Consider the following 13,342-nt stretch of genomic DNA (forward strand, 5'->3'; position numbering starts at 1 on the left):
AGGTTTTTTTTCGGTAAAGAGTAATCCCTGCAGTCACGAAAGCTCCAAATTAAGATTGAACCACTTCTACGGGGAAGTTTTAAGCTTATCTTTTTTCTCTCTCTCTGGGTTTTTTGTTTTCTCTCTCTGCCTGTGTCCTCTCTTTGGAATTTTCACACTTAAATTCTAACTTAGCAATCTTTGAAATACGTAATCAACCAGGCTATGCGTTAATTGTGTGTTGACCGACTCCCTGTGTTGCATTACATTTCGATATTTTGCTAGGTTATTTAATTTTAGTGTGTCTCTCCCGTTCACCTAATTTTCAAGCTTGCGTACCCCGTACCACACGTCGTCGTACTCATTGACATGCTAATTTTTTCTTTGCCCCCTCCTCTCTCCGCCCCCGCCCCCCTCTCTCTATTTAAGGCCCCGTCACAGAGACGATCTCCTCTCTTTGTGCCGATACGTGTTCTCTCTCTGTGTATCTTTGTGATATCTGTCTGCTTATATGTCTGTCTAGAGTTTTCTGGTTAGATTTTTGTTGCTATTTATTTTATACCTGATGATTGCTTGTGTTGCAATCGAAACGTCGTAGTATGCTATTATTTAATTTATTATTTTATCTTTATACGTGACTTTACCGAAAGAACCAAAGAGTAATTAGTAAGGGATTTGTCACGTAAACAAAATGCCAAATAGTTACCAGAGTTCACTGCCCACTCACGGCCAACACCAGCCACTATCTGAACCGGTTGTAGGGCATCCCCTAGGTTAAGTCAGCCATAAATGAGTACCCTGGTGTGATGTGTAACGATCACCACTGGCAAGACAAAGGCAGCCAGGCGTGGTACTAGCGATACTTGCCCTAATAGTTTAAGGCTTTTATGCTTGCGAGACTTGGAATTCGAACCGTGTGTGATCGACATCGCTCTCGCTGAAGGTATGCCTTCAGATAAGTCGTGTAATGTATACGCAACTGCGCACAATTTTGTGAGTTACTTATTGCCGATTATGGACTCAGACTATTGTCCCATCATCTAATCGAGTCCCTGGCACAATAATATGCTACACTGACAGTGGTGGTCGCAAAAACCCGATTTATTACTAATAAACCCCAATGATCTGATCGAAATTAGGGATTTCAATCAGATCATTGGGGGGGCACGTGCCACCCCCCCCCCACTGGCTCTGCCAGTGAATAAGGCCATAACCCCTAAACCGCATGCACAAACAAAAACCATGAAAACAGATGCAGACACTTGAAGCACAAATGGAAAATTAAAAACGTTTCGGCTCGGTGTAAGGTGACTGCGATCGCCGAGAACTAAACCATGGGACATCTAACGGCTGCAATTCACTAACACGAAGGGGGCATCGCAGCGCTACACTCGGCTGCTTCAAACGCAGTTTGGCTCCACCACCTCAATGTAAAACTATAGCTGTTGCTCTTCATCAACACCAGCCATACCAAGAAGACCAGATTGGTGATACTGAATCTGTTGCACAACAAAAATCCATGACGGTTTTCACACATTTATTAACCATTTAAAACCGCAAAACAAAGTTATAGAAAATATTTAATTCAGTCTACCATGTCAGGTTTTATGAACACGGTGGTGTAATTATGAACGAATCCACGACAGTATCTTGGCCAGCCTCCTGCTTTTGTAATGGAAGAGTTAAGGTGGCCAACCAGGTGTCTCCACATCGCTCGCAGGGCCAGGAATCGTGTGGTGACGGCAGCCCCCCGCTTCACCCGACCAGGTCAAAGTCGTCTCTCTGCGGCGAAACGAAAGCATAGCACGGCCATGACGCGGCTGACACCAATTGCTCAACAGCCACCACACCCGAGCTATTGAGCGGCAAGCTTGTATTCTCCACTACGACGCTCGTGATTATGTTATTACGTGTTCTATGAGACCCATGTTGAACAGAGAATCCTCGCCTATAAACACCTGGTAGTTCACCAGCATTGGTTAAAGTAAGCGCGACTGCTGATGAGACAATGTCAAAAACTGGCCCAGTTTGCTTGCGTTGAACCAATGCTGCTGAAATTCTGCACACCCAGAAGGCCATGTGGCTGATAGTATGTTACGGAGGGACAGATATGTGAAGGACACGTGTTACATGCTTAGTTATTTAGCTAACACCCTGGGGTCACGCTGTGCATGACTGGGAGTTTGAATGTCAATACGTATGAGTGACCATCGATTTTCCTTTGACTAACGTCGATCTTCAACAATGGGCACGACCATCCACTCTTTAAAATCTATGACTGTACGAGCCGCCTGGTTTTAACGCATTGAAAACATCACAGCGCAGGCGGTGAGCGTCTTGAGAGAGAATGTGGATGGCTGTTGCTGCAGGCCATGATCTCTGGTGAGCGTGGGCTGTGAGGCCATATCTCTGGTGAGCGTAGGCCGTGAGGTCATGGGCTGTGGCCATGGCTTTGGCGAGTGTGGGGCGTGGTTTGTAGTTCAGGCTGCAGTGGGGGTAGTGTTGGCTGTAGTGGGGGCGGTAGTGCAGGAGAAGTGTGGGAGGCCGTACCTCTTCGTTGTAGTCCATGAGATGGCGCCGGATCTTGGACGAGTCCACCCACGTGACGAAGTCCTCCATGCTCCTGGGATGCGGTGCACACGCAGACGCACACGCAGATACACACCAGCTCACTTCCACACAGCTGCCAAGCCACGGCCCGACGACCCAAAACGCCAAGCGGCCAGGAGCAAATGGCATAATCGCAGTTGTCATTCAAATAAGAGCGAGGTTGTTGCAAGAGCTTGGAGACAGACGATGGGAGAGGGAATTCCGAAGTAGAGTGGTGCAAGGGAAGAAGCAGAAAGAGGGGTGAGGCGACCTGGGTGAGTCGTTGGGTGAATGGGTTAGTGACCAGCTTCGTGGTTGAGACAAAACATCATAATAGGTTTTTACCCTTTTTTTGGCAACAAAACAGGTGTTAAGATTTTAAAACACCAAACTGAAACCTTTTACAAGGAATCATATCTGCATCAACCACAATGCTTGTGGTCAGAATGCAAACAAAAAACACTGATAATATATGCATTGTCCTTGAAACTGATTGGTCCACACCAGAGACCGCTTTCTTTTGAGCCTCGTCTCAAATGGTGTTACACCAGAGGACGCCAAAAGGCATACAGCCCAAAGACAATGCACTATCAGAGTAATGAGAGCTCGTGGCGAGTACCTACATCATGGGACCTCCTTATCCAGTACCAAAATATAATAGGTTTTTCTTCTTTATTCTGGCAGCATCTTAACACCTGTTTTGTTGCCAGAAAAAAGGGGGAAAGTGGACGAGTTTGATACTGGCAAAGGAGGTCCCATGATGTAGATGCTCACCCCGAGCTCTCATAACTCTAATAGTGCATTGTCTTTGGGCTGTACGCCTTTTGGCGTCCTCTGGTCTAACACATTTTGAGACGAGGCTCAAAAGAAAGCTGTCTCTGGTGTGGACCAATCAGTTTCAAGGACAATGCATATATGATCAGAGTATGTTTTTTGTTTGCATTCTGACCACAAGCATTGTGGTTAATGCAGTCATGATTCCTTGTAAAAGGTTTAAGTTTGGTGTTTAAAAAAAAAAAAGTGGAAACACCTTTCATCTTAACACCTGTTTTGCTGCCAGAAAAAAGGGGAAAAACCTATTATCATATTTTGGTACTGGCAAAGGAGGTCCCATGATGAGACAAAACAGTCGGTGTTCGGTACTCTCAACGTGGGTGAAGCGACCAATGGTCATGCGTTCCGAATATTTGGCTGCTTTAAATTTCAACGTGATAAGCCACTTCATTGAACGATCATCTGAAAATGAGCTATATAGCTCAGTGGGCCTTGGTAAAAAAAATGTAACCACGGAAGTGGTGACAGGTGAGTGACCGCTGGTGAGGAAGTGAGAATTGGATCCTCGATCCAGGACTGATGTGGTGGCAGGAGCGGGGCCGGCCCACCTGCAGTTGCGCGCTCACCTGGTCACGAGGAAAGCCGGGTCCATCACCACTTCCGTCCCAACTCGAACGTCTGATCGTTCCTTTAACGGAAACATCTCACGGCAAATGTGTCCCGAGAGCGTTCGCTGCAGCGACGACCACTCCACACAGACGCGCACAAAAGTCTCGTGGATCACAGGGACAGCTGAGAACCCCCACCCTGACTCTAGATTTGAAGCTTTCGTGACTACAAGGATTCATATTCTTAGGTTTTTTCGGTAAAGTCACATAGGTAAAACATTTACTTGATACAGCTGTCGTGGCTGTGACGGTTCCACCTGAAGACGGAAGCTTGTGTTGCCTCCGAAACGTCGTGATTTTTATTTTATTTTGATTAATTTTAATGTTTTACCTACGTGACTTTACCGAAAAAACCTAAGAATACCCCACCCTGACGTCATCTCGCGGAGGATCGTGGCGTCGACAGACAGCACCGTGGGCCGCTCGCAGTGATTACCGTGGCTAACGCCGCGGTAATCACTGCTGCTGCCCATATGATTCACGACGAACGTCAAAGATACGCTGACCTCATTTGAAATGAGGCCATTTGCATGCCGGCATCACAGTCTAAATTTTACAAAATGAAAAAATAAATACCAGCAAATTGACTCAAATGGGACCTCACACACACAGCAGTAATCGTCGCCCCCTACTGGCAGACGACAGCCAGGTGTCGAGTCTCCTTGTGCCACAAGGATAGCTCCCATTGGGGGTGCCCTTTAAACGTCGGAGACGAGATGCGGTGCAAATCGCTGGGAAACGCCCGGCGTATGGGAGGGCGGCGCCATCACATGCCCGTCTCCAGTGACACGCGGTGTGGCGCACCACCACGAGCGCTCGCGACAGAGGATACGTCCCTGCTCGATGAAGGTGACGGCCATCTTGAGATTCTGGGCCATCCTCAGCTTGATGATGATCGTTGGCAACCGCCGCCTACGCTCGGAAAAAACGAGGGGATTGAGCGGAGACCTTTACTAAGGGGCAGGACCCTCCCAGAAAAGGGACTTGTGGGTGAGGCTTTCCTGGATATACAAGCATCATGATAACAAGACAAATCTATTCATCTCTAACACCGCATGGCTCTACAAAACGCGCGGCCTGCACCAACTGAGCGTGCTGTTGAAGCGCAGTGCTTCCCGTGGAAGCACGGTGCTTCCCGTGGAGGCACGGTGCTTCCCGTGGAGGCACGGTGCTTCCCGTGGAGGCACGGTGCTTCCCGTGGTGGCACGGTGCTTCCCGTGGAGGCACGGTGCTTCCCGTGGTGGCACGGTGCTTCCCGTGGTGGTACGGTGCTTCCCGTGGAGGCACGGTGCTTCCCGTGGTGGCACGGTGCTTCCCGTGGAGGCACGGTGCTTCCCGTGGTGGCACGGTGCTTCCCGTGGTGGCACGGTGCTTCCCGTGGTAGCGAGGGGTCGCCGGAGCTCCATGTCAGCCGGGTTCCCGAGCGGCTATCGCCACGATCCGCTCCCCTTCGGTCCTGACCTCTTTGAGCCCCACAACGGAGCCCTCCACTCGTGGAGGAGGAACCCACCTTGGGTTCCAGCATAGGAAACGACCGCTCTCCCCAACTTCAAATAATAATCCGTGCGGCTGATGGGTTATTTTAAAAATGACGTTCCTTTTTTATATGAAGGGACAGAATACAAAAAGAAAAGGTGTAGTAGTAAGGTTTCTGCATAATGATTTCAGTGTCGTGCCGGCCTCGCGGCATCTTCACGGCACAAACCTCTGGATCGGCGCAATGAGCAGCCTCGCGGACTAAGCGGTCGCGATGAAACCGGCGTGGAGGTGTGGTGGCGGTGCGGTGGCGGTGCGGGGACGGTGCGGGGACGGTGCGGTCCTCGTACCGGCAGAAGGAGCTCGCCGACACGTTGTCGCACAGCTGCAGGCCCTGCCTGGTGGGGATGATGCCCATGGCATACCTGAATGACCCAACAAACAAGCAGAACGGCATTCGCTAAAAAAACGTAAACACGCAAGACGGCGACGTGGTGGCGGCAATGAGTTAGGAAGCAGGTGGTGCAGATTTTGGACCCAAGAGATTGTCATGAATCAGTGTCTTGTACGAATGTACACTGGCCCCACACACATTTACACTGGCAGTATGTGAGCTGCGTTCGGCCAACGCCGGCCCTTCCCCGGCAGGGGCGAGTCACGGAGGAAGATGCGAGCGATGTAAACAAAAACATTTGTAATTGCGCACTCTAATGTCCAGTCCATCACGAATGCACGTCCCTGAGCAGGAGTGGAGGCTAAATAAAGGCGGGCGCGGTATAAATACCCAGTGAGCGCGAGACCCGGGGCTGTGCTGTGGGACGCGCGGCATCAGCACTCGGCACTGGGAACTTGGCACGCGGCACTCAGCACTCGGCACGCGGAATGTGCGACTCACCACACCGCACATAGCACGTAGCACACAGCACGTAGCACACAGCACGTAGCACACCGCATCTAACACACAGCACGTAGCACACCGCATCTAACACACAGCACATAGCACACAGCACGTAGCACACAGCATTTAACATACAGCATCTAACATACAGCACGTAGCACACAGCATCTAACACAGCACTTAGCACACAGCACGTAGCACACAGCATCTAACACAGCACATAGCACACCGCACATAGCACACAGTGAGTGAGTGTGTTTGCTGGGTGAGTGTGTTTGCTGGGTGAGTGTGTTTGCTGAGTGAGTGTTTGTGTGCTGCTACCAGAGAATCTAGCCATAGCCAGAAGGGGGAGTGTAAGAGCCAAGTGGAGGACTAAAACTATTTAAACTTTTAATTTTACCAGGTAAGCCTCATTGAGCTATTTAGCTCTTTTTTACAAGTGAGCTGGTCACAAATGATAGCTCAACGAAGTGCCTTATCATGTGGATATATATAGCAGCCAAATACTCTAAACGCAAGTTTCTAAATGTGGAGGGAAAAACCGGAGGACCCGGAGAAAAATCCACACGAGAGACGCAAACTCCAAATATACAGCAGGCATCAGAGATCGCTAATGATGGAGCAGGGTGAGAGCCAAGTGGTGGACGCGAGTGGTGGAGCAGGGCAAGTTGATGGCTGTAGATGATTCTGGTGGACAGCTGGTGCTTGCACCCAGCTGTCCCTACTGCGGCACTGTCTTTTATTGCACGTGCACCAATTTAAAACTTTCCTCTAGCAGGCAATTATTTAGCTACGTCTCACCATCAACCTCAATTCTTAAAAAAACAGCCCCACTTCTTTTCACTCACCTCCTCGGTGAATCATCATGACCCCGGTGTGCATTCAGTAATTGACCGCAGGTGAAGTGCAATGCGATGTTATTCCACAATAATTGTAATTGTTTCAGAGACAGCAAGAGGAAGGCGTGGATTGGAGAATGACCACGACCGAGAGGCATCGCGTCGACCCCGGAACAAAACGGAGTGCGTTTGGGCGCAGGGCTCATCGCCAGAAGCGACGATGGCCGGTGACGAAAATTATCTCAACCTCCGAGAGCGCGGATAGCGTGCATGTGCGGTAGAGTGTGAGGGGTGGGCCAAGAGCGTGTCCGGTTATGTAGCTCCTCGGAGCGCACGTTAGCACCGAGGAGTTTTCCCATTTTCAAACACTACTTCATCAATGCGGAATTTTGACAAAAAACAAGAACCTTTTTAAGTTTCCTTCAAGATTAACAACGTTCACGCTCTGCACGCCTCCCTGCGGCCTCCTCCTCACTTTTGTCCCAGGGTCGTACGAACGGACATTCGGCTTAAAGTAAACAGTGGGAGCGTTTCAGGGCCCGTTTAAATCAACCGCTGCTAATGGTCACTCGGGCATTTCCCACGCCCCCACGGCAGCTTTTATTCTCATCAGAGCCGGAGCGAAGAGCTGCTCAGCACATGGGCGAGAAACTAGACGCCGCCTGCTACTACTGCTGTCCAAGTTGCAGCTCACTCAACCTCGCCCGCCTGCTTCTCCCCTCCCTCTTCCTGCCGTCCTCCCTCACAGCCGCCACCCCCCCCCACTACTCCCACCAGGGGCCACAAATCACACGGAGAGCAAGCCACACAGAGAACCAGACACACAGAGAACCAGCCACACAGAGTCAGGGGCAAGTCACACTTCAAACACTCGTTTACCCCCCAGCATAGTCTCACGAAGTCTCACAGATGTGCTGCTTGTAAGCGTAGCGTATTATCAAGTGATGCTACTACACTGTTTAACTGCATGCCTATACAGGCCACCATACGTCGATGGTGACTAACTGTGAGCAACCAATAACAGGTATTGGGATTTATTGTACTCAAAAAGGGCAGGATGTGCATGCACACATGCATGCGCATTGTGCATGCACATTATGTATGTTGATTACCCTATGAATAACTCATCCAGTAATATATATCCATTGTACTTTAAATGAAAACATGAACCCCTCCACTGGCCTTCACACCTGATTGGTTCACAAGTGATGACATCACGTATCCCTCTATTTAAGACCGAAACAGGATTTCTCCACAAATTTCGCTGCCGCCTGATAATGCTGGTTGTAATTAACGGCGAAACGTCACGGTACTTGAATGGTAAACGTTGTGGGTTTACTCTCTAACACACCGGTCTGCTTAAGTAGTAACTAATTGCCATGTTTTGTTCACGTGACAAACCTTACCCATTGGCTGTCAGGTGGTGGTGGTCTAAAAGACACTTTTATATTTATGCAATCAAACACAAAAAAACCTCTCGAATGATTTCTACACGTAATTAGAATTGAATAATTTGAGGGTTTATTATTAAAAATTTGGACCACGATTCCGGCACACAATGACTACTCTGGCGAATGAAGTCATGTGGATCTGTAACGCCGGATTCAAACCGTGATCCCCTGCAACAAGCAGTGAACGTGCTTCCGCAAGGCCGCGTCACCACAAAGGAACACTCAACGATTCAACCAAGCCCCGACTGCTGATTTAGAGACACTGATAGTTGAACCGAGTCTTGAAACGGTGCACTCCCAGAAGTCCGTGTGAATGATGGGTTGTGCAGAAAACAATACCGTCGGTTTTTACGTGGAAGGACAGACATGTGAATGAGGCGTGCTGTCCATTTATTTGTTACCTGGGCAGCAACCCCTCGCCAAGCGTGGACTTGCCAACCACGGGATTCATGTACACACACGGTTTATTATCTGTATACCAATGTATCAACCTCGGCCTGGAAATGAGTATCTACGGGTAAGCACGGTGTTAAGGAAGTTACGTGACGTGTATTAACGTCATTGTAATGCGTGACGTCATTGTCTGCTGACGTCGTTCTATGCATCTATAACACACACGGGGGGGGTCCGCAATACAGTTACATGGTTCTCCTCTGTGCTGCCACACCACCCGTGCGCCCCCCCCCCCCCCCCCCGTGGTGCTGCTGTCCGTCTAAATTTCGATTTAAAGCTTTCGTGAGTGCAGGGATTCATCTTCTTGGTTCTTTCGATAAAGTCACGTAGAAGGGAAGTAATAAAATAATAAAAATTCAACATGTGTGTTTCGGCCACAACGCAAGCAGCCGTCCGTAGGGACGGCTGCTTGCGTTGTGGCCGAAACGTCGTGAGAATTATTTTATTATGTTTTATTTTTATTATTGTATTACTTCCCTTCTACGTGACTTTACCGAAAGAACCAAGAAGAAGGAGCTGTCCGTCTGTTGGGTTGCAATTCTCGCAGTGCATCGATCGCATAGCAACTGCATATTTTGCTTGTGTTGATGGTCATTCACGTTAATTTTGCCCTTAATGGTGGGGCCCGAAGCGTAAGGCGAGTGGTGAGGGTGAGAAAAAGGCCAAGAGAGCAAGAAAAGGGATGGGTTTTGCAGAGAAAGAAGTGTAAGTGTTAGATCGGCTTGTACGTGGTGAGAGTGATGCGTCTGTGAAGGCGAGTCTTTGGGGTTAATGAGTCGACAATTAGAACTGTTTAAAGGAAGTGATGTTGCGATTATGGCTCGTGTTGCTGTGTTGTTGGTGAGGCCACCGTGCTTCTCCGCCTGCCCACTCGTCTGTCATTGATGATCCGGAGAGGGGAAGGTTCGGCTGAGGCCCTCCTCTTTCTAACCACCCCTTCCCCCATCATCTCATTGTCATCATCGATCATATAAATGGAATATACAGTTAATGTAATGTGTATGTTATTGTCATTGAGTAATGTGCTGCATTTTATTCGGTGTTTATTATTTAATAAACAGGCAACTCGGTTGAATTGTGACGAGCCTGACCGTGGCTGTCGTTCTGAATAACCCCGTAGTTCCCATAGGCCCCCCCTGTACTTCAACTGCGGATTTGCCTACCGCAGCCTTTTCCAAGTATCTAAACCCCGCAGTTGGCAAGGAATTGTTATTCTCCACACGACGCTAACAATGACGATGATGGTGGTGGAAGAGGAATGCGTTGCGCAGTAGCAGCACTTACAGCTTGTCGAGGAGGCGGTTCGTGCCTTCACTGCGGAACGGATCGGCCGGGTCCAGCTCCTTGAGCTTGCCGGCCAGCGTGCGCACCTCGCGGCTCAGCTTATTGTACCTGCACAGCACAACATCGCACAGCTCGCCAGCGCTCACGACACGGGCAGAGACCACGGTACCTGCACAGCCAAAGATCTCCTGTGGTGTGGCCTTAATAGACTGTTGGGGGAAGTGCTGTTAGCGAGCACCTATGAAGACCGAAACGTTACACGATTAGGTGGGTGGCTTGCACCACGCCCGACCGCCTTTGTTTCCCTAGTGACGATGTTTACTACACACCACACCAGGTACTCATTTGACACTGAGTCGACCTAGGCGAGGCCCAGGATCGGTTAAAATAGTCACCGGTGGTGGCCGTGAGCGAGAATCGAACTCGGGTCGCCGGGTTCATAGCGCAGCGCGCTAACCACTGCACCACCGCTCCCACCACACCACCCACCACCCCTATCACACACACGCCACCCCCATCACCACCATCACACACACGCCGCCCCCATCACCACCCACCACCTCCATCACACACACGCCACCCCCATCACCACCCACCACCTCCATCACCACCCACCACCTCCATCACCACCCACCACCTCCATCACCACCCACCACCACCCACCACCTCCATCACCACCCACCACCTCCATCACCACCCACCACCTCCCATCACACACACGCCACCCCCATCACCACCCTCCACCTCCATCACACACACGCCACCCCCATCACCACCCACCACCTCCCATCACACACACGCCACCCCCATCACACCACCCACCACCTCCATCACACACACAACGCCACAATCCCGTGCCGTCCGCCACGTGTGTCCGGCCTAAGCCAGGTACTCATTTGACACTGAGTCGACCTAGGCGAGGCCCAGGATCGGTTAAAATAATAGTCACCGGTGGTGGCCGTGAGCGAGAATCGAACTCGGGTCGCCGGGTTCATAGCGCAGCGCGCTAACCACTGAACCACCACCTCCCATCACACACGCCAACCCCATCACCACCCACCACCTCCATCACACACACGCCACCCCCATCACCACCCACCACCTCCCATCACACACACGCCACCCCCATCACCACCCACCACCTCCATCACACACACGCTACCCCCATCACCACCCACCACCTCCCATCACACACACGCCACCCCCATCACCACCCACCACCTCCATCACACACACGCCACCCCCATCACCACCCACCACCTCCATCACACACACGCCACCCCCATCACCACCCACCACCTCCATCACACACACGCCACCCCTATCACCACCCACCAACTCCATCACCACCCACCACCTCCATCACCACCCACGCCACCCCCATAACCACCCACCACCTCCATCACACACACGCCACCCCCATCACCACCCACCACCTCCCATCACACACACGCCATCCCCATCACCACCCACCACCTCCATCACACACACGCCACCCCCATCACCACCCACCACCTCCCATCACACACACGCCACCCCCATCACACCACCCACCACCTACATCACACACACAACGCCACAATCCTATGCCGTCCGCCACGTGTGTCCGGCCTAAGCCTCCCCGTGCCCCCCCATGTTGCCTGTCCGCCCGCCCGCACTTGGTGTAGTCGTCGCGGCGCTGGATGTGGAAGCGGCGTAGTGCTCGCAGCTCCTTGCGGTCCGCGTCCGCCTCCCACGAGATGAAGTCGACTTTCTTGAGCAGCTTCTGCTCGTGAAAGCGAAGCTTGCGAACCATGGCGGCGGTGGAAATAAACACTCAAGCACACACACACGTGCCTCACGCTCTCTCACACACACGAATACACGTGTCTCACGCTCTCTCTCACACACACGAATACACGTGTCTCACGCTCTCTCTCACACACACGAACACACGTGTCTCTCTCACACGAACACACGTGTCTCTCTCACACGAACACACGTGTCTCTCTCACACGAACACACGTGTCTCTCTCACACGAACACACGTGTCTCTCTCACACGAACACACGTGTCTCTCTCACACGAACACACGTGTCTCTCTCACACGAACACACGTGTCTCTCTCACACGAACACACGTGTCTCTCTCACACGAACACACGTGTCTCTCTCACACGAACACACGTGTCTCTCTCACACGAACACACGTGTCTCTCTCACACGAACACACGTGTCTCTCTCACACGAACACACGTGTCTCTCTCACACGAACACACGTGTCTCTCTCACACGAACACTCGTGTCTCTCTCACACGAACACACGTGTCTCTCTCACACGAACACACGTGTCTCTCTCACACGAACACACGTGTCTCTCTCACACGAACACACGTGTCTCACGCTCTAACACGAACACACGTGACGCGTCTCTCTTCCTGCCCGCTCGGATCGCCCACCGCGCCACGTGACCGCGCAAGTGAAACCCCATTGGCTGGTTTTCCGCGATATGGCGATATATCGTACGATATGTAAATAACCGCCTCCTGGTCATATATCGTACGATATGTACATACACACGATGTCGCGAAATTTCGTACAATTTATAAATACAGAGACCGATCTTGGATAAACCCAATAACTATGGTCTGTGTTTTTGCCGCATTGTCACTCAAACCATCAAACTCACCGCCACCCCATCCATCACACACAACACACTCCGATATACCTTCTCAAACAATGGAACATCCCATATTGTGTTCATTTTATAATATTCTACAAAATCATAATATCGCTCGTTTCATAAGAAAGATTACAAAACACGTCGAGAAGCTATCAAGAATTATATTCTTGATTAGATGAGGTGTTGAAACCAATCCTGGTCCCATTACTGCCACATTTTCTCCATCACTCATATTTAACTCAATAGATTTCAAAAACATCGTCTTGGCAT

The 13,342-nt window shown here is 50.7% G+C and overlaps 1 protein-coding gene across 2 annotated transcripts; it reads right to left on the reverse strand.

Annotated features, from left to right (window-relative positions):
* Positions 1–1,499: 1,499 nt before the first annotated feature.
* Positions 1,500–12,851, reverse strand: IMP3 (IMP U3 small nucleolar ribonucleoprotein 3). 2 transcript variants are annotated; one of them, XM_078865662.1, is made up of 7 exons: positions 12,052–12,851; positions 10,412–10,519; positions 5,837–5,911; positions 4,843–4,922; positions 3,969–4,020; positions 2,530–2,602; positions 1,500–1,761 (listed from the first exon to the last, which is right to left on the reverse strand). In XM_078865662.1, the coding sequence occupies exons 1-7, from the start codon at positions 12,204–12,206 to the stop codon at positions 1,735–1,737; spliced, it is 570 nt and encodes a 189-aa protein (XP_078721788.1). In that variant the 5' UTR covers positions 12,207–12,851; the 3' UTR covers positions 1,500–1,734. The 2 variants fall into 2 exon arrangements, with proteins under 2 accessions (XP_078721788.1, XP_078721789.1); XM_078865663.1 differs by having other exon boundaries at positions 12,070–12,848.
* Between the last annotated feature and the right edge of the window lie 491 nt (positions 12,852–13,342).

This window comes from Lampetra fluviatilis, chromosome 20, assembly GCF_964198595.1.
Source record: "Lampetra fluviatilis chromosome 20, kcLamFluv1.1, whole genome shotgun sequence".
Classification (NCBI taxonomy): domain Eukaryota; kingdom Metazoa; phylum Chordata; class Hyperoartia; order Petromyzontiformes; family Petromyzontidae; genus Lampetra; species Lampetra fluviatilis.